Source organism: Pholcus phalangioides, unplaced genomic scaffold, assembly GCF_987345545.1.
Source record: "Pholcus phalangioides strain wild (caught in Gottingen) unplaced genomic scaffold, Ppha-v1.0 ptg000028l_1, whole genome shotgun sequence".
NCBI classification, from domain to species: Eukaryota; Metazoa; Arthropoda; class Arachnida; order Araneae; family Pholcidae; genus Pholcus; species Pholcus phalangioides.
The window spans coordinates 8,281,806-8,303,795 of NW_028301618.1; the positions used below are offsets into that span (position 1 = coordinate 8,281,806).

Consider the following 21,990-nt stretch of genomic DNA (forward strand, 5'->3'; position numbering starts at 1 on the left):
TGTATAGAGAACATACACTGACACACACACAGAAAATCAATTTATATATATATATAGATTATTTTGAATCAGCAATTAGGGCATAGAACTCAAGGTTATGCATAAAAAGTATTAAATTAAAAGTAATAAAAAATTATTTTTTTTTAATCCGGGAATCTCTAGTGTCTCATTGTAATGCATTGAAATGAAAGTTTTAGTATGCCTTTACAATTGCTTTTTTTACAACTGATTTTTTTCGTAATTTTTTCCACACAGCCAATCACGTTGCTTCAGCCTCTATGTGTGAATATTATGTTAATGGACAAACAATTGATTTATTTAATTCTGTTTTTGGTAACTGGCAACACATTATTAGTGAAGTATTAAGTTTTAGAGTTTTGACAACAGCATAAAAAACATGGTTGCTCATGTTGTCTCTCATTTTAAGTGCCTAAATCTCTATTAGATATGTGTCTTTGTTCAATTCTGGTTATAATTTCTTACACTCACACAATGTATCTAAGATGTCCAGCTGCATACATTTTTTTTGTAATTTTTTCCATGCGCGAAATCTAGAAATAGAACAGATTTCTTTCTGCACTGTATCTAGGGATTAAGTTCCAAGTCTATATTTACCCCAATTTACCATATATTTACAATATATTTTTAATCACAAACTTTACCACATATCAATAACATGCAAACTACACCAGGTTACTTTCGCTTTAATATCATTAACACCAGAAAGACAGACGGGGGGGGGGAGGGGTCTTTATGACCCTGCACGCTGTTTAGCTTGCATATCTCTGCTAAGAATGAACCAAACCACCTGAAATTTCTCGACTTTTCCTGAATTAGCATGTTCTTATTGTATACCAAAGTTTTTCTTCGTTATATTTTTTAACAATGAAGATGCGAGTGGATAATACCTAGAAAGACGGAAGGGGGTCATTGTGACCCTTCCTTATATCTTAGCTCATTATGCTGTAAATACTATTGTCATCATCACAATTGATTTTTAAGTAGGTTATAATCCTTCCGAAAGTCTTTTTTTTGCATTTGACGTTCTGTGTGACCTTTCTTTCCCCCCCCCCCATTCTTATCTGCAAGTGTCCGTCAGCAGGTGTGTAATTTTTGGTTTTTTGTCAAGCATTCTTTCCATGTTATCCGATAAATTTTTTGTCCTGGGACGTAGAAAATTTGAGTGTATGTGATCATTTCAAATAGTTTAGAAATGGCGAGAAAACGTATATTTACTGAAGAAGAAATACTCCAGGAGTTGCAAAGATTAGATGAGAGAAACTCTGGAAGCAGTGATGATGAAAATGCAAAAGGGCATGAGATCTATCCTATGCCGAACTGTGGAGAAGCAAGTAGCGGTTCTGATGACGAAAATTTAAATCAAAATAAACTTATTTCTCCAACGGTGCATCAGTTGGTACAAAATAGAATGTCATTGAGAAATAAGAAACGTAAAATCGTGGGTCTTGTCGAAAAAAAGACCACAGAAACAGTTGCCCGTAATAACGAAACTAAATATGGAGTGGATCAAATGGTGCGATTATACATGACCAAGACTGGAAGTCATCGTTGGCCAATGCATGTATTTTCTAACATTTTGGATATGTCAGCGATAAATGATTGGATTTTGTACAAACAAGTGACAGGAAAAAAGATCACTCGGAGAACTTACATATTGCAGTTATGTGAAGAACTCCATGCTGAGTATTTCAACTTGAAAACTACAATTCAAAATGTGATAATATGCAAAACACCTATTGATAGAGACAAAAAACGATAGGAATGCCAAGTGAGAGAGAACTGCATACTCAATAAAACACTCCAATCTTGTACGCAATGCAAAAAACCAGTGTGCGGTAAATGTGCATCGAGAGAGGGGATTTGTACAGAATGCTTTGAGTGCTAGATAAAAACAATATATTAACAGGCCAGTGGTTTCACTCTTTGTTTTTTGTGTTATAACTCTATTTATGTTTTAAAAATGATATAACGTGATTTGGTATCTGAAAATTGCAAAAAACTATGGGGGGTCATTTTGGACCCCATTCCATCTTTCTAGGTACACTCTCGCGATCCGTCTTTCTAGTGTTAAAGTTATGTAAAGGAAAAATTTAAAAATCAATGATTTTTAAAAAACAATCAAGCGGTTTAAATCTTGATTTTAATCACGATTTAAATCAAGCTGATTTAAGTTGACGTACTCTGGTCTGTGTATTTAATACTGTAAAGCAGGGGTTCTCGAACTGTTTACATCTGTGACACCCCCTTTTCCCTATTCAATGCTTATTCATGAGTTCCGCCGGCTCCCCAGAGTTGTTTAACAAAGAATATTTTCGAAAAACTTCTGTCGGGTGCGTGGAGTAGTGACGCTGACAAAGGTTGGAGGAGCACAGTTTGAGAACCCCCTGTTGTAAAGTGCTAATTTTTTTTAGTATGTTTTGCCACAAAAATGAAAAGAAAACAACCTTCATTTTCCTCCCACTTAGAATGGTATACTTGGATTTAAAATGCTGCCACCAGCTGTCATTTGCATTTCGAGTGCATCCCTAAATAGTTTTTTATCCTCCAAATGCTGTCTAAAATGTATTTTTTTCTTTTCAATGTGGCCGAGAAAACCAAAAAGGTAGGGTAACACTAGTCTAGATGGAGCTGCTGGTCAACCATATGAATGCACTCTGATTGACCCGAAGCGATAGTGGCTTACGTCTCTTACATCTAGAAATTGTCTAGTCCAAGCTGCAACTGATCAAAGCCATTATAACGATACATCGATACATATGCAATGGCTCAATCAAGCACTGTTGTTAAATGTTTTATCAAAATTACTGGTGACAATTTTTGTTATTTTGTCTGGGGAATATATCGGCACATTGGTAACTAAATTGAGAAAATCGGTTATTTGATACGAAACTCTGCTAATCGTGGACCTGTTTGCCTATAAAAGGGGGCATTTTGGGACATTTTATGCAAGTACCGGCAACCAATGAATTAGTAAATAAATTCATCTCTGTGGTGATTTCAATTCCTTTTCAATTCTAGATTGCACAATCAGCGATTACCGTCCTGATATCGGACCAAATGGAAGATTTTATTTGAAATGTGATGAGTATGGTGAGTATTTGTTTAATTTATTGCACACGAGTTTCCATTATGATAACAATACAAGTTAATATACAGTATTGTGATCTAACACAAGCTTGTGTGACACATGGTGGTTTCAACACTGCACTTGAAACATTTAGTGGAGATAGCAAACACATAAAAGGGAACCATATTAACACAGGAGAGCATGATTGACAATTGTATTTGAATTTCATGAGATGCGCTGATTGCCAGTTCGGGTTTTTGGTGGGACATTATGACTTTTTTTTTTTGTAGGGTAAGGGCAGAGACAGTTTTATAGTTTGCTGCCTAGGGCTACACGAATTTTGTCGCCCTTCTCCCATTATAGTCCAATTTTCTCGATCAATCATTACTCGAATACATCATTCTGGTCTATAGTCTTCTTTGCCCCCCTGCTCTTGTAGATACACCTGTGTCTCTACATCACTCTTGTGATCACCCACATGCTTGTATACTTGTTTGGTCACTCCCATGTTCACACACTCTCTAGGTCATTGTTTTGGTCATTCACATGATCCCACGCTGTTGTGGTCAATCACAGTGTGCTTGCACACGCTCTAGGTCACTCTTTTGTTCACTAACGTGCTGGCAAATTCTCTAGGTCACTCGCTGATCTAGCCCCTCACTCTCTAGGCAGAGTTGTACTTACAGTTTTGCATCCTTTCATTCTAATAATTTCCTTGGCCACTCATTCCACAAATCTGCCATCCCTCCAAACTTGTTGTCCCGAGCTATAGGTTGCTCCTGTAAATAAGTTACTGAGTAAGGGGTATAAAAAAACAGATTTTGCCTTGAAATGGACCTTGCAGTGAGAATCAGCATAAGAATTGCAGTAATGCGACTACTATCTTATATTCATAAAAACAATTTTGTGCAGTCTTGGCCACAGCAAGATGATCCGGAAGCAATATGATAAGATGCTGCAAGGTTGACTTCAGTGTTATCCACTTGAGCTTGGATGAAAAAACGAGGGGTCCAGTTTTTTACACGACTATGCGCTGAATTATATTCTGTGAAGGGGGTCTACATGGAGTTGATTGTAACTGCATAGGTGGATCTGTGCAGTTAATATCTATCTAATTGGCATAAAGGGTCCATGGAACACTCAAGGTTAAGAACTCTGAGCAAAAGTGTGACTCTACTGTGTTTTGGCACTGATACGTGCATGACACCAGAATGCTTTGGCTGGGCTGGAGTTCACATATTGGGAGATTTCTTAATTGATTTGAATTCTTGAATTTGAATTGGCAGCCAGCCACAAGGTCAATTTCGGAAGCAATTGTCATTCTGTGTGTGGTGTAGCATCTCTTAACGGCTACATCCCGTGATTCTTTCATCCACAGAGTAAGTTGTTGGCAAACAAAGAAAATAAAGCAATTCTCTAATTTAAATAATTTATTACTTCACAATTATGTTATATTATGTTAATCTCGTTAAATAGATCAAATAAATATAGTTGAACACAACTGCCAATCTATAACATAAGGTCTCACCCAACCATGTCAGCAAGGGTCCCTCAGGCTAAGAGAATTCTTTAGAGCTCTCTGAGGAACTAGGCAATATCGACGCAAGATCGTGATTCACCTGTTGGCACATCGATGACACGACACACTAGATTGTCTACTAATTTGACAGAAGACAACACAGACACTAGTGACATCTCATCACATGAAGAGGTCGAACATCATAGCTCGTTGAATGAAGTTGCAACCACATAACTGCAGGACGCACGACTAACTACCCGGACCAGCCAGAGTAGCTCGAAACAGAACACTTGAAATATTAGTCGAACATTATTAGGGTTAGGGTGAGAGCATCATGCTCTACACTAAGAACTGCTTAGTTGATGAAGCGAGATGAACTGTAGAACGAATGAGAGAATGCCCTGCTGAAGCATCAGCCAGGAGTATACATAGTGGCAGAGAGCCGGTTTTGCGACGGACCAATCAGCATTCTGTTGTCGTTTGGCGCACAGAGAAAACTATGACATCACTCGATGTATTTGCATGTTGTAGGGCGATTTGTAATTATCGGAAGAGTATTATTTTTCTATGGGTGGCAACAGGCTCAACAAGATGGAGGAAGTTGATCAGGCTTCTCCCTTTGTTGACAAGGCTATGGCAGTTTCAGATCGCGGAATCTGGATGACGAAACGGAAGTCTGCGGGTACCTCCACTTGTGAGACAAGGTATATAGACGCATTAATCACATTTCATACAATGTACATTTATATCATTACAGTATAAACATTGAAAAATAAACATAAACAAACATTATATCAACGAAAATCCAGTGACTCGAACGGGTCCTCCCCTGTGGGTTCACTCTGTATTAATGTTAATGTAAGGTTAACAGGAAAGGGGGTTAATGGGACATAAAGCCCTAGGGGCGCTATGTTACAGTGGCTTCGAGTATCCTTCACCGAAGTAAAGCTTGTCCAGGACCTCTGATGAATAGCACTTTTGTCTGTGTGTGAATGTGGTTCATTTCAACGTTCTCAATCTCACCTTGAAATTTATGTGTGAAGCTTCGAGTGACCCTGTTTAGACGGTCTTCCATAGGTTTTATTTCACTAGCAGAGTGATTTTGTTGCAAAGCAAGTCTTTGTATTTTTCTTTTGTCACATTTACTAGTCACTTGGGGTCTTCTAGATCTTGATTTTAGTTTATGATGTTCACCAGGTGCTAGGGCTCTTTAGATGCCTCATTTAAATTGATTTAATTTGATAGAAATTTGAGAAACATCTACCTTGTCACCTCAATATCAATATCCATAATACAGTCGATGCTTCGACTGTCCATTATAGCAACCATCCCATTATAATGACCGGTGCGACAAATCCCAAATATTTCCCAATTCCCCACCATGTTATTGTTTATCCAATATAACGACTGGTATATATATATCATTCTATCCATTACAATGACCAAACTCAACTGGGCCCCAGCTTTTTCATGCAAAGAAATGGACAAAATCGTTAGTCGAGTGTTTTTGACTTTGACCCCTCCGATGCTTGCAGAAGAAAGGGTATGAAACATAGATGGTTTAAAGATATAAAGATAAAGCATTGCCATGTCTATGGAAAGCAAGTGGTTAACTAGCGCTGTATCTGTGAAAATGGGGCAAACCAAAGGCTCACTGCGGTTGTGTGAGTTGACTGGATGGTGATGTTTTCCCCCTCTTCCCCGTTTCCTTATTCTATTCTACTATAATCTCACTGGTGACTCACTTCCCACACTGTTGATTCTTTTTTATCTTATTTTAAATTTTGTTGTGCAATTTCACTTAATTTCCCAATGGCAGAAAAATAGGTTGCTTCTCTAGGTTGGAGGTTGCTTCTCTCAACATAGCTTTATTCCTAATAGATTGCTTCTCAACATCACTTAATCCCCAATAAGTAACTTCTCAACATTACTTCGCCCTTAATATTGGTGTCTTTATAGTGGCTTCTCAACATTACTTCGCCGTTAGTACTTGTTTCCTCTATAGTGGCTTCTCAACATTACTTCGCCCTTAATACTGGTTTCCTTTATAGTGGCTTCTCAACATTACTTCACCCCTTAATGTAAACTTCCCTATAGTCACTTCTCAACATTACTCCTACTTGGATGCTTCTGAACATTGCTCCCATTCAGTTGCTTCTCAGCATTACTTCACTCCTAACAGGTTGCTTCGACTTTAATATCGCTTTCCAACATTACTTTGCCCTTGGTGTAGTGCTTCCTAAAATTACTTCACTCTGAAAATTGCTTTACCCCAGTGGTTCTCAAACTTTTGTCACCCGCGGCTCCCTTACCCAATGCATGGTTCATAGCGGGTCACATATTTTGCAAATGCACCGCTATTCCACGATTACATGATTTTTTCCGTATTTTTTTCCACACAGCCAATCACGTTTCTTCAGCCTCTACGATAATTTGCGTAACTCTACGATATCTTCATTTTTGTATCTGATCACGAAACGCATATTTCGCAAATGCACCGCTATTCCGCGATTACACGATTTTTTTTGTAATTTTTTCCACACAGCCAATCACGTTGCTTCAGCCTCTATGTGTGAATATTATGTTAATGAACAAACAACTGATTTATTTAATTCTGTTTTTGGTAACTGGCAACACATTATTAGTGAAGTATTAAGTTTTAGAGTTTTGACAACAGCATAAAAAACATGGTTGCTCATGTTGTCTCTCATTTTAAGTGTCTAAATCTCTATTAGATATGTGTCTTTGTTCAATTCTGGTTATAATTACTTACACTCTCACACATTACTAGTAAGAAGGATATATCAACATATCCAAAATAATAAGTTGCAGCACTTCCTTATCGAATTCATTTAGTATGAATTTGACTATTTGAAAAATTTTTCACCTTAGAATATGCAAGCATTTAGCCATGCTCCCCATCGCTCAGTAACAGGCTTTGGAGGCAGAGCTAATGTAGGAGCTTTGGCTTTAAAAGCTTTTACATGATAACGAGAAAAAAATAGTCACATAAAAAATTTTTCACATTGGGAAGATGGTCAATGTTCGAATAGAGTGATCAAATTTCTTCACAAATGCTATGCATTGCATGAGCAAGTAAAGTTACATGTACAGCTTTTGGATAGAGGCTTCTGATTTCTCGCCCTGCTTTTATCATATACGAAGTAGCATTAGCCAAGAAAAGTAAAATATTATTATGCTCCATACACACCATTTGGCCACAAAATATTCATGCTTTTGTCGAAAAAGTTGACAGATAGTGGAATGATTGACTTTCTCTAGAATCTCAGAATTTAATACAAAACATTGCCGTGGATGATCCGGCCCGAGAATTCCTATCATGACATTAGCAACAGAGCGGGCTTCAGCATCAGTTGTTTCATCTATTGAAACAGCGTTTTTTGGCCTGCTATAGTAGATCTTACCTGGTCCATCATTTCAATAAAACAATCACTCACAGAATTTTTTGTGCAGTGTTGATTCATCGGGTATGCGATGTCTGGTGCACTTTTTCAAGTCCCTTGAATAGTTCAGCTTTTTAAAAAGTATGCTAGTTGATATTAACATGTCACACATTTCCTTGAAAAAGTATATCTTTGAAGAGCATGATTTTGTATGCTTATTCTTTCCAATGTGCTTTGCGACAGTAAATTTCTTTTCAGCTGAAACTTTAGTTTCACACATTTTGTGCAAAACAAAATGACCTGATCGGTGGAAAAAAGCATCCTCCCCAAATTCTTTAACTAGCTTTTCCACGCGACAAAACTTATATGGTTTGCTTCTGGGCGTTATTCAAATTTCAGCCATACTCGTTCAGCACACAAGCTTCATTGCAAAAAGCTTGAAAAGACTTCCAAGATATCGTCTCTTGTGCTCTAATTTATCTCTGGGAAAAATATATGTTGCTGATCAAGAGAGACCTATTGTGAGATGAGAGCCTTTTCCAAGTTGTGGGCTATGTTTTAAATTTCCTTTACGATGCATTAATTTTTATAATCCAACACTTCTTTTCCTTGCTTTCTCTTGCTGACGAACGGCTTAACTGACTTCTTATCTTCGGTGAAAGACTTTTGAAGTTCATATACCAATGCAATCTGTTGTTGTATTTTTCACTCTGTGACTATAGCCAAATTATAAACATGCTCTCTTCTGTTTGGTTCCCACATTTGGGCAAAGATATTTTTTTTTTGTAATGTGCTACTTTGCCTTTTGTTTAAATTGAATTCCTTTATCATGACCAAAGTTGAAGTTTAACCGCTTAAAAAAGTGATTTAATTGAAGCATTTTATAAATTATATTTTCGATAATATTACTCAATGTAATTAGCACATGCACATATTTCATTTCGTTCACCTTTTATGCTCTAGAAATTTTTTTTTAGAACAGTGAAAAATTTTCTAAAAATGCCAAAAGATGCCCCAAAACATGAAAAAATGCTGTTAAAGTGAAAAAAGGCCAAAAAAAAAAAAAAAAAAATGCAACGAAAAAAAGGCAAATGTCATCAACACCTGGGCCCTGCAGATCATTAATAAAATCATTAAAAAAATCTATCAGTTATTTTTAATTTTATTAAAGACTATACTGTGTGCCTAAACTTTTGTGGCACACTGTATCGTCCCTTGGGGTAGGCGCTGGAATTTTTCAGTAAGATGGGGGGAAAGCCCTCAATATAGTATAAGGGATTGGTTTGGATCATAGGGATTGGTTTGGGACAGGAAGCGCTGAAGAAAGTTTTCTCGTATCATAGGCATTATAATCAGTTTGGCCCAATATAGGCATGGCCTTTGAAAACAGACAGACCCCCATTCAGTGAGAAAATTGTTTTATCAGCATAGGTGGGAGAGTGGAGGTGTATATTCTCCCTCCATTCACTATACACACCCTCAGTGATTTTCTCCTGTTCGAGGAGCCTACATACGCTTGTGCGGCCCAATATATATATAGTAAAACCTATCTTTAACGGAATCGCAAGGGATCAAGTTTTTTTTTTGTTGAAGACAAGTTTCCGCTTAATAAAGGTTCAATTAACGTAATATGTGAAATTATGGAATGGAAATTATATAAGTAAAAGTGGAGTAATATGTGGTATAAAATATACTTTGTAATTACTGCACTATATATTTATCATTTGATATGATACATGATGAATTAAAAAACCACATTACATACGTATTTACTTTGAAATTACACTAGAAATATATGGTACATTACATGCATTAGCTATTCACACCACACAATAATCAGTACAAAAATTTACAAAAACCATTGAACCAATAAATTTTCATTTTTCTACAGTAATCAATAAGAGTTTTCTTTATGCAGTTCGTACTCTTGGCTGCCTGACTTTCTGCGAACAGTTTCGCTTCAGAAATCACACAGAACGTGTCCGAGTCATTATGCTGTAAAGAAAAGTACTGCAAGGTTTTTTGACAGCATTCTGTATGAGTCTTCACCCTACACCAGCGGTTCTCAACCAGTGCTCTGCAGAGCCCTTGGGGCTCCGCCTGCACTCTCCAGGAGCTCTGCGGACGCTCTAGGAAAATTTAAAAAAAAACATTGAAATATTTTAAAAATAATTATAAATATTTTTAAATAGTAGAAATAAATCATTAACTTTTTAATGAATAATTAAAAATGGGCCTAGAGGCTCCGCCATAGAACTTTTTTACTAAAAATGTGTCTGCGAGTCATAAAAGGTTGAAAACTGCTGCCCTACACTGTTCACTCATACAACTCATACAAATACAACGCCACAACAGGCAAATTGCCCAACGAGGTGGCTGACTTAAGAACACGTTTAGAACAAGTTTTTTTGCTCGTCACTGACAAACCATTTCCCCAGAATCGCGTTGATGTTTTCATTTGCAGTTTTTTTCTTAGTTCTCTTTTTATTTTGTCATTATCACAGTTTTTAAATTGCTTCAGAACGTCCTCTATTTTCTTTAGAACTCCTATGCTGAACATTTGCACAATCTGTTGGACATACAAATACAAATACAAATACATCTCCACAACAGGCAAATTGCCCAACGAGGTGGCTGACTTAAGAACATCATGGATCCCCCAGCCATTTTTTGGAGGCCCTACCTACTACTGCTACACCACACATGCACCCTGCCCCCCCCCCCCCGCAGAACTCCCAATGAATCGGTACATGTGGGAATGTGCGTGTACGTGTAGTGAAACCTGACTTGTTATGTGTAGTGCTGCCATCTGCCACCAGTTTTTCTAACTATGAGTGAAGTGTTATGATTGAATGATTTATTGTTGTAGGACTGTTGCTCTCTGTGGCGAGACTTTTTAACGGGGAGATCGGCTCGCATTTGCGCCTTGAAGTTGGGAACCACAGAAAACCAACTTCAGCCGACCACCACTGTGGGGTTCGAACCCGGATCCTCACATCGCGAGTCCGTCACTATAACCACTCGACCACCACAGCGGCCACTTGTATACTGGCCGCTGTGGTTAAAAATTGTACTATACAATTTTTAACAACTACTTGCAGGAATCTCTTTTATTTAGGTGTTAAGATCAAGCTTACAATGATGACGCCTCATGACAAGGCTATCAATCCAACAATGCTCTGACTATATCAGGGGTTCTTAACCTATGGGTCCCAACCTAAACTTGGGTCACAGGATTTCTGAGATGGGTCATTCTAATAAATTAATAGCCAGGGGCTCTTGAGCTACAGATCTTGATCAAACGTAATTCACAAGGGCTTCCATGATGGGGCATATAATCCTCTTAAAGCTTATGGTTCTTGATCTGTGGGTCACAACCTGAACTGGATTCACAGACATTTCAAGATTGGTTACACAAATATACTACTGTGGGTCACAACCCAAACTTCCTCCTAGATGGGTCATTAAAATCCACTTACAGTCCTGTTATAAATGCACTTATTGTCTCACTGATTTCTCTGATTTTGCAAAAAAAAATGAAAAAAAAAGTTCCGTGGGCAAAGCTGTCGTAACGCATGGGCCTACACAAGGCTCATAAAAATTAGAACAGATTGAAATTTTCAAGAATTCGTTACTTAGAGCCTAAAAAAATCAATTGGCCCGGTAGCCAGTGATAATCTTAAGACAGCCTTGTCCATGGGTCGCTGCTAAAAAAGGTTAAGAACCCCTGGACTAGATCAACTCCTCGTGACGTACAAATGTGATCTGTACAAGTGGGTTGTGCCAATCATATCATCATGTGGCTTCTTATCAGAAAATGAGATCTGTCAGCCCTTATTTATTTGTTATGGTTCTGCAGATGCCCACTCATGCAAGCAGTGGAAGGGGGGTTTGCAATGAAAATGAACCCTCCCTCTTCGAAGAAAAAAAGATAGAGAAAGCTTTTTTTCTGTGAGACAGTTTTGCGCACGCCTATGTGAACCTATAACAAAAAAAAACCAAGTTGTTTGTGAATTTTGTAAAATTTCCCGTTAGAGAGAGAGAGAGAGAGAGGTATTATTTTCCTTTTTGTTTTCGCATTAGACAGGTTTTTTTATAATGTATTTTGGTCTTAAAATCACAGGACCAAATTTTTTTTCCCGTTGAAGACAGGTTTCCACCTGATTCAAGTTCCGTTGATGATGGGTTTTACTGTAGTTTTTTTTATGGTTCTACCATTGAGAAATAATGTATTAATCTATAATTCTACACTTTCCAGGAAGGATAGGAAGTCGGCATTACATGGCACCAGAAATCGTCATGAGGCAACAGTACGGCAAGCCTGCTGATATCTGGAGCTGTGGTGTTCTGCTGTATAATCTGCTGAGCGGCACGATGCCTTTCCTCGGCACTAAAGATTGGCTCTGTGAATCCATATGCAGTGGCGAGTTCCGGGTAAGTTAGGCTTTTTGGAGCAAATTTTCTGCAAAGCCAACCATTGCTTAGTATCACACCTATTAAACACGACTTCCACAAGGGATGTCTAGTACAAATTATGTCTAGTCATGGGGACCTCGTCCAGCCTCATGATATTAGAGACACTAAACCAAGGATAAGTTAGGCTGTCGCTGTATTTTTGAACCTAAGGTAATTACTTTCCATGCCAAATAGTATGATTTATATGAGTTCTTAGCTGTGTGCCTAAAGGCTGTCAGGTTTTGCTCGGCAGCTAACCGGAACAGCCATTGCATTGATTTGGTGTGAACAAGTTATTTCGTCTTGCTGGATAATAAAGTACAGTGGGTCATGGCCGGATTTAGACAGGTGCGAAAGGTGCAATAGTACCAGGTCGCTAAACTGCAAAATGGAATAAAAACATGTTTATTAAGTTACATTTTGACTTCTTAATAAAGTGATAGCTTAAAATTCTTTCCAAGACGGGCCTAGACCCACAGGCCTAGGGTTTCAACTCCCTAAGCCAAGAGAGCTCTCCCTTTAACAATGTATTTAAATTATACAGGGTGGATGCATGCTTGCCCCGGCCGAAAGAGTATTTAATTGCGTCTCTGTGTAGCGATCCATTGTTGACAGCCCATCCATTGTGACTGGTGCATAGTCCCCAGCATCATGCCATGATTGAATATTGACTTGTATTTTTTATTTTTTTGGCTAAATAATGAAGTGTTCAAGACTCTGCTATGAAGCTGGGCTGGAAGAGATCTTGGGAATGGGATAAGTTTGGGGCAGAGGTCTGGTGTTCGTTCCCATAATCTGGCATCAGGGTCCCTCTAGTGGGATCACAGGACTCTATAGTGACTTTATAGGGTGAAAAAACAAAAAATGATAAAAATCATCCTGGGGACCCCCCTATGCTAGAGCCCTGTCAGCCCCACCCTTGTAATGGGCGATGTAGACGTGACTACCTGGGCTGTGATCTTTGGTGGGCCTCTAGAAAAGGTTTTTCGCAGCCTTCAGAATGAATTTACAGGGTGAATAAACAAAAATAATAAGAATTGTTCCGGGCTGGACCCCTGTCAACCCCATCCTTGTGGAGGCAACGATTGTCTAAATGCCTGTTACAATTTCTCTCGCTTGGGCTGTGGGCACTATTGCCTAAATTTATTGCCAAAAGGCTTTTTATTATCATAATATAGTAGTACATAGTTTGATAGTTGTTCTTGTGTGCAACATAAACTAGGTAGGCAAAGGGGTGCCTGAGGACACTGCAGGATCGGGGGAAAACCAGTTTAGGCGTCCTAAATCTGTTTTCACACCAGCTGCAAAATACTTCAGCCCATTACTGCAGTGGGTGGCTAATTAGGTTTTGTGGCAGTTTTCTTCCATGAAGGAGATTGTCTTGGGATAAGGGGGCAGCCAGTCATGTGAGTTTGAGTATTGACTCTGCATTTCTCCTACACCAGAAATCAGCATCATCGGGAGATATATTCTAATACAGGCTTCCATCCAATCAGGCTCTTTCAGGAGGATTCAACTGGATACTGTAAATCCTGACGGTATGCAAAATTGAGTCAATTGCTAGCAAAGAAGCAAAAAGTTGATTTGAGATTAAGGAAAGTTTGTCGTTATTCTTATTTTACTTGGATGTCTCACAGTTACATTCAGATTCTAGCCACTGTGGTGAACCCGAGGTCCCTAACCAATACTTTCTGTAACTTACTCTCAACACTAAATTTTTTTTTGTAACATTAAATTGTGTTTGTGTTTTTTTTTCTTTTGTAGATTCTAGGTAGGCCATGGGACGGTATCGGCAATCACGCTAAAGATCTCCTGTGCAAAATGCTCAATGTCGATCCCAAAGCTAGAATAACAGTCGAAGAAGCGCTGAATCATCCATGGGTCAAGGTAAGTGTCTTCTTCAAGTGCATTCCCGATATGCAGGAAGTATTGTTCAGCTAAAAAAACAACTTTGTTTAGAACAGTATTTCTTAACCAGAGGTCCACGGACCCTTCAGGACCCCCCTCCCTGGAGAAGTTTCAGGGGAAGTCAGTGAGCTGTGATGAAAAAAAAAAATTATTGTTCGTAAATTACTATGTGTTGCATATTATTCTGTGAGAGGGCCTGTAGCCTTCACCTTATTGCTGCAAAGGGTTTGGGAACACAAAAGGTTAAGGACCTTTTTTTTTTAGAAAATCAAATCAGCTGCTTAGCACGCACACACGCACAGTTACTGATTATTACTCATTAGTAGGTTATCACGTGTCGTTGCTTAAAAATTATCATCGCAACCAAAAACAGAACAAACACATTAAAAAAGTATTCATGGTAATTTTGCCAATCAGATTGTCAAGAGGTTTTTTTGGCGAATTTAACATCTTCAGTGTAATGCATTTAAAGCTGAAAATTTTATGGTATTGTCTGTCTTCCGCAGCATTTTCAATGATTTGGTTAGTTATTGAATGACTAGGTACAGATGGTTTTAGACCTCCTCTGCACTCCCAAATTTCACCTAAGGCCACAAATATTGTCTAGATAGCCATATGGTAGACATGGTCTGTTATCACAATTGATGCTTGACAGCAGTCATGGTTGTTGAGGAGTGCTGATATTTCACGAAACCTGCCACTGGTCTCTAGCATTCACACACCTCTGGTGTTTTCTCACGTCGCATCCTGGATGTAACACATTATGGCGCATTTGGATACTCCAGCGTTCCCAACGATTCCTCCTTCGTCGAGCATGTTTAGTTCACCATATTTTGGCTTTCAGTTATGCCTTTCTTAAACGGGGGGGAGGATCTCTGTCGCTGAAATTGGTGAAATACTGATGGAAATGGCCGATGGTTTTATCATTCTTGCTTACTGCGTATGTTCTTTGCGCTTATTGACGTCATCTCCTAACACTTGTGTGGTCTTTCACCTTCAATACTTCATGTGTTGACTACACTTGTGTCCTGTTGCCTTTGGAACCTTATGAATTATATGCAAAGAAAGACGTCTTCTCCCAGCTTGTTAATACAATATATATATACAGAAAACTGGCTGTTTGAAGAGATATCGATGTTTATATAGGAAGGAAAATGTGGATGGAAGATATGACATTAAAACTACTTGACCACATGGCAACAACCCGAAAAGTTGTAAAATAGTTTGATGATGTGAAAGCCTAATATTTCAAACATAACAATGCTTCAGCATCTTCTTTTCAACTTGACCATTTTGCTGCTGCCTAGGTTGCGCAGAACAGTTTTCGGGATATGAGCTTGCGGTTAGTCATGTTAATGTGACTTGACTGTGTAACTTTCGATTCTATCACTGGGCTTGACCATTACTTGGGATGTTACGTGATTATTATCAGCCAAGTGAAGTTGAATTTTGTCTAGTGTTGAAAGCTTCGAAAAAACAAATTAGAGTAAAAGTTTGATGTCATGCAATTTCTTAAGGTATCTAATGTTTCTTTTACTGTAGGAACGAGAGTTTTGTGCGCTGAAATCCCATCTCCAAGACGCAGTTGACGAGCTTAGTAAATTCAACGCCAGGAGAAAACTGAAAGTAAGTTTTGATTTTTACTGGTTGCAAAGTGTATGACTTTTTGCCACATTGTCACAGTGTAATCACTGTATGCATGGAAATTAAATGTTTCCTATTCTCATTTGGAAGCAAATGATTGATTACGCATTTCCTCTCCCCCCCCCTCCCCATCATCTCAGGGTGCAGTACTGGCGGCAGTTTCCAGTCCGAAATGGTCCAACTATTATAATGATCCATCCATGGAGCCTCTCGAGGAAATCACATCGGCAGGTGCGGTTCAATTTTTTGTGATATTGCAACAAAACTAGTGCACTCCCAGTTTAATTTAATGTTTTCCCAAATTAGATCGTTGGTAGATGGCAATAAAGAATATCACAGCACAAACTTTTCCATCTGAAAACTTATTACAGTTAATTTAAATTACATCAACAATTTGTATTTTCTTTCGATAATCATAACACAATACAGCAATGCTAAAGTTTTATGTCAGTAAAATACCACAAATTTACCACAGTTAGTGAATTAGATAGATCTCATCTGATCAACGATCAGCATCAATTCAACTAACATGTTTCTGAAAGTTTGATCAAACTCCAGAACTACCTTTCAGCGGCACCACAATCACATCAAATGGCTAGGAAGTCCATGCTGATCCGCATCACCTTTCTGCGAACACCACAAAATCTTCAGGGAAAGGGCATTGTCAAATCAATTCACAATTAGTTCCGGAAACAATCAAACAGGGGACCATTAGAAGTTACGTCATTGTTACGATCATCGGCTTGAGCATCTTACAAAGATCTTTAGGATACAATCACAATGGAGGCATTGGAGGGATTTATTATTGAGGAACTTATATCCATTTCATCATCACAGCAAGAGTGGCGAGGCAACCACCAAAGGGAGATTACTGCATATAATTCATTATGACATCTGAACGATCAGGAAGCGCTATAAGCATCTTGCTTTCACTCAGATCGTAACTAAAAAAGAGCAGGAGAGAAAGTGATGGAAGTGAATGTTCACAGCACACAACTAGCGTTTAAAGAGAAATATTCTTGGTCATAAACATACCACAAGAACCAATCAGATTCAAGAATCAATGTCACAGAAATGATCATAATATGCATACATACAATTGAAAGATTGTAACAATCAGAACCTGACAACATGGAGTGGCCACGATTGCTGGTATGAAAACATCTTGACCGTTCCCGGAGGGCGTGAAAAGAGCAGTTATAAATTTTCGTAGAAATATTAATTTTAATGTTTATTTTTATGGAAATAAAACATTATGACTAGAATAATAGACTTCTCTCTGGGGGAGGTATATGGATACGTTACGATATGATCCCCCTATTTTCTTATTAGATTGAATATAGCGAACCAAATGTTTGATCTCTTGAAGTTTATCTTCTATAGCTGGGTGTTTTACTGTATGTTATTATTTTGTTTTAACTGTTTTATGTGAGGAGATGCTTTCTTTTTTTTCCCCTTCTCAAAGGAGCAGTGTCATTGGTTCTGGACAGTCTTGACGACGTGGATTGTTTGACCGACTGCTCAGAAAGGGACAGAGACTTCCTCTTGTCAGTTTTGGAGGACACACAGCTCCATGCCTTGTTAGACGTGAGTTTTGTTTTGAAATGAAAATCTCTTTGTGTGATTTGAATATTAATTTTGAATGAAAATCTTTCAACTATTCGCTTATGATCTAATGTTGGAATTTCAAGACAGAGTCAGTCGGGATAAATTGTCATTCAGACTTTTGAATACAGCACATCGATCAGATGACGAAAAAAACAACAACAACAACAGATTCTTCGTCACAAAGCCACTGTTTAGTGACATTCCAAACATTTCATTCTCTTGCCGAGATCTCTCATTAAGCCCCTCTCATCTTCACTAAAGATACTTGTTTTCCACTGTTGCGAATGAGCCTTTCACTGGACTACAATTTCCTTAACTTGAAAACGGTCAATTCAAGTGAAACGAAAGGCAAGCGCACCGCAAAATATGGTTTTACCGATACTGCACAGCTCAGTGTCAGCGTCCTTAACTCATACGTTTTTAGGTAACTGAAACAATCCCAGAACATCACAGAGATTTCTCTGGCTTGGCACGTGTCCATACTTGTCAAAGGGTCAATGGAGTTAATGCATCCAAAGTGAAATGCGTAAACAGCTCATTTTAAGGCAGTTGATCAATTGGCAGTCTTACCCCCTTGTTTCTGTTCAATGCTCCAAGAATGAGCAGAAGTGAACCGTGTAAACACAGGTGGCGCACTTCAGTGCTTGGTATTAGACGAGTTTTTGTGCTGCTGGCCTGGATTTCTCCTCACTTTGCTTCAAAAATTGTTTTTCCTTCTTTCTTTCTTTTTTTTTTTTTTAATGTCGATTTTTCTATTTAGCCGCATTTTTTTTCGCTGCTAAAATTTTTTATGTTCCGCTCACCATAATAATAAAATTCAAAAATCAGTGTTCAATGCATACAATATTGAACTTATTTAAATACTGTCCTGCTTAAGGTTCTATCGTTGTTCCAGAAATCTCTTGATGCGATCAGAAATGATTTACATAATCATAAAATTAATCGTCAGTCATTCCATCTTTTTCATACAGCTGCTTCCTATTTCTGTTAGTCAAATTATTCATATTAAAATTTGGAGTTGCGACAGTTGGTGGTGTGCATACGGAGTGACAAACATAGGAAATTTCAATATTCCACTTCAATACAGAACATGTGAAACTGGCAACCCTTCACTGTGGAGGTTAAAATCAAACTCTCTAGGACAGTGTTTCTCAACCTGGGGCCATTGGCGCTCTTGCAGTCCTGAGATACTCTGAGAGAGCCATGGATCATCAAGTTGAGAGGAGTGAGCCATGACAGACTGCTTAGCTCTAAAAAAAAAAAAAAAAATCAGATATAAAGACATTGAGCTTCAAGTGAAGTATGGTGAGGAAAAAGTGTGGCTGCTTTCGAATGAAGCAGAACTGCCCATAGAGTAAGGGCCGTCTTAACACATGCTCCCACTCATTCATAACCCATGGTCTTGTTGAGTGCGTAGTAGGGCCCCACTATCATGAGATTTGATACTATATTTTTCTAGAAAAAAATGAGCGTATAAATTTGTGCACAAGTATTCCCAGGAAGGTAGGGGGGACCTACATGATGTTCAAATACAAATACAACGCCACAACAGACAAATTGCCCAATGAGGTGGCTGACTTAAGAACATCATGGATCCCCGAGCCATTTTTTGGAGGCCCTACCTACTACTACTACACCACTCATGCACCCCGCCCGCACCCCCCCCCGGAACCCCCCAACGAATCGGTACATGCGGGAATGTGCGTGTACGTGTAGTGAAACCTGACGTGAAGTTTTTGTTGTTTCTCTGTAATGCTTGTTATGTGTAGTGCTGCCATCTGCCACAATTTTTTGTAACTATGAGCGAAGTGTTATGATTGAATGATTTATCGTTGTAGGACTGTTGCTCTCTGTGGCGAGACTTTTTAACGGGGAGATCGGCTCGCATTTGCGCCTTGAAGTTGGGAACCACAGAAAACCAACTTCAGCCGACACCACTGTGGGGTTCGAACCCGGATCCTCGCATCGCGAGTCCGTCACTATAACCACTCGACCACCACAGCGGCTGGTGGCTCTGGTACCAGCTCTGGTACCATGATTTGCAGGAATAAGTAAATACTTACGCTGCTCTTTTTAGCCCAAGGGCACAGGAAGGTGAAATGGTACTGCATAGAACTGTCCCCCCCCTCCCCCCCCGAAAACTCTCACTAAATCAGGGGTTGACCTTACTCATGAAATTCTTAGTTAATATCAATTTTTTCAAAAAATCAAGATACCCGGTTCGTCCTTGTCAGAAAACTTTCCTGACACAGGGGTACAACAAAAAACGGTGACTTGATCGATGAGTATAAAAAACAAGCCTGCTGTTTGGAATCGGCGATAAATTGTAGGTCCCGGTCTAATTAGCCCTCGTTTGCAGAAAATGACCGTGGTGCTTCGAAAATGATAAAAAAAATCAATCCAATAATAAGAAGGATCTCACTCTTTTTATCTGGAGGGGGCCCTGGTTTAGACGGGGGGGTGGGGGGGGGCGGCATGAGAAATAAATATGGTCCATGGGGGTGGCATGGGTAAAAAAAGGTTAAGAAATACTGCTCTAGAATATGTCTTTGTCGCTTGATAAAACTTAATCCTCACGTGTTTCATGAATAAAAAGTACTACTGTACGTCCTTGTCAACAGTGTGCGTGTTACAGAGTTTGAATCTGTCCTTTAACACGAATATCTGTATACAGGGTGATTCAAATTGCACATGCGTGTGCGATGAAAAAGCTTTCTTAAAAATAATTAGTGTTTTTTTATAGTTTTTTGATGCTAATCGTTGGGAAAAATAATTAAAAAATTCCATCACGTCTAGTTTTCGAGGCAAAGTGGAAATTAAATTTCAATACTAATGCATAAACAGCAGACAAATCACATTGAAACTGTGCTCTATAAACAAATACAGTAAATCATTGCCAAAGATAATTGTCTGATTTTTGGGTGACATTGGGGGGGTGCTTATTCCGAATCTACTACTACTACTTCACCAAACACCAACTCTGGCCATATCGCTGTATTGCAATTTACTGCCATTAGTGAGATGGGTTGGAAGTGAAGACGCTGTCTATCGGTGGTTGCCTCGAGTTCGTTAGGGAAAATATCTTATCGATATCCTCCTTTGGGTTCGAACCCGGGACCCTGACAACAACCTTCACGATGGTAGACGAGCATCTTACCACCGTGCCACTCGGGCACTGATTCCGAATCTGTCATTGGTTTTGCCATATTGGCTCTATTTCTTGAGAAAAAGTGAAAATTAAATTTCAATTATAAATACCGTTGTCCCAGAGCTGCTCTCAGCGTCTGGGGTTGATACTTGAGATACCAATTAATACCACTCAATTATTCAACCCTTGTCCTCAGGTCGGAGTAAATTATTATTTATTTACAGCTATAACAAATAATGTATATATGAGGATGTATTTAAATTACATACTTATAAATCAGTACATTTGTTTTATGCTACTACTCCTTGAGCGAGAGAGGAATGGAGAAAGCAATAGGTCAAGACTTACCCCAGACTTTCGTCATCTTCCGCTCCTTCCACTTTCCTCCAAAAAAACCCCGGACAACCACCTCTCATCAAGACCTAGTTCGTTCTGTCTCTTTCAACCACCTTCTCTCGTCCAATTTCCTCCTGTTTCCCTCTCATTGGTTCCGTCTCCTAAACGTCATACCCCCTCCCCTTTGGGTCCCAGATTAGAATCCCTTACTGGAATCTCGCTGCTGCCCCGATGTCTACATACCAATGATAAATCCATCTGCCACTCCTTCTCAAGGTACCACTGCCCAAAGGGCAGGGTCAATTCTGAGAATCTGCAAAAGGCGTTGGAGGTAACACCTGTGCATATAGGTGCCCCACGTATTTCTATACACGATATCTGAATAAAAGTCCAACCCAGTTCCCAGACTGTCTGGCGTCGTAAATAAAATTATATTCTAAAAGGCTTCATTAAAATTTTAACAAGTTAGCGAGTAGCTTGTTACACCGTAAGCAGCATACAAATCATATTGAAATTGTGTGTTACGAATAAATATAGTCAATCATTGCCAAAGATATTTCATTGTTTTCAGGGTCTATCATTACAATGGCAGAGCTAGGATATAAATGTGAAGTGTGTATTTATGAGGTGATTTAAAATGAAAATTCCGAAACATTTGGATTTTTTGGAGTTGTGTTATTTCCCCCAAAATATGAAATCGTTTTGTGAAAAAACATCTTACGTGGTTGGTGGAAAAAAAAATGGATTGCATTTTTTGGAATCGGCACCAAAAAAAAAAAATATATATATAAAAATCAGTTTTCAGAATTAAAAAAGTTTCCAAAAAATATTTTTTGCAGACCTGTGTTGTTTGTCCGCCCTACTATCTTTGAGGCTGTTC

General features: G+C 38.7%; 1 protein-coding gene across 4 annotated transcripts in view; it reads left to right on the forward strand.

Annotated features, from left to right (window-relative positions):
- The window catches only part of CASK (peripheral plasma membrane protein CASK), a 234,654-nt gene that overhangs the window by 19,126 nt on the left and 193,538 nt on the right, over window positions 1-21,990 (forward strand). For 2 of the 4 annotated variants that reach the window (XM_089252011.1, XM_089252014.1), the window contains exons 6-11: window positions 3,040-3,111; window positions 12,270-12,445; window positions 14,231-14,353; window positions 15,917-16,000; window positions 16,159-16,249; window positions 17,484-17,605. In XM_089252011.1, coding sequence (XP_089108137.1) covers window positions 3,040-3,111; window positions 12,270-12,445; window positions 14,231-14,353; window positions 15,917-16,000; window positions 16,159-16,249; window positions 17,484-17,605 — 668 coding nt within the window. The remainder of the gene's footprint in view (window positions 1-3,039; window positions 3,112-12,269; window positions 12,446-14,230; window positions 14,354-15,916; window positions 16,001-16,158; window positions 16,250-17,483; window positions 17,606-21,990) is intronic. The other 2 variants (XM_089252012.1, XM_089252013.1) reach the window with 2 other exon arrangements.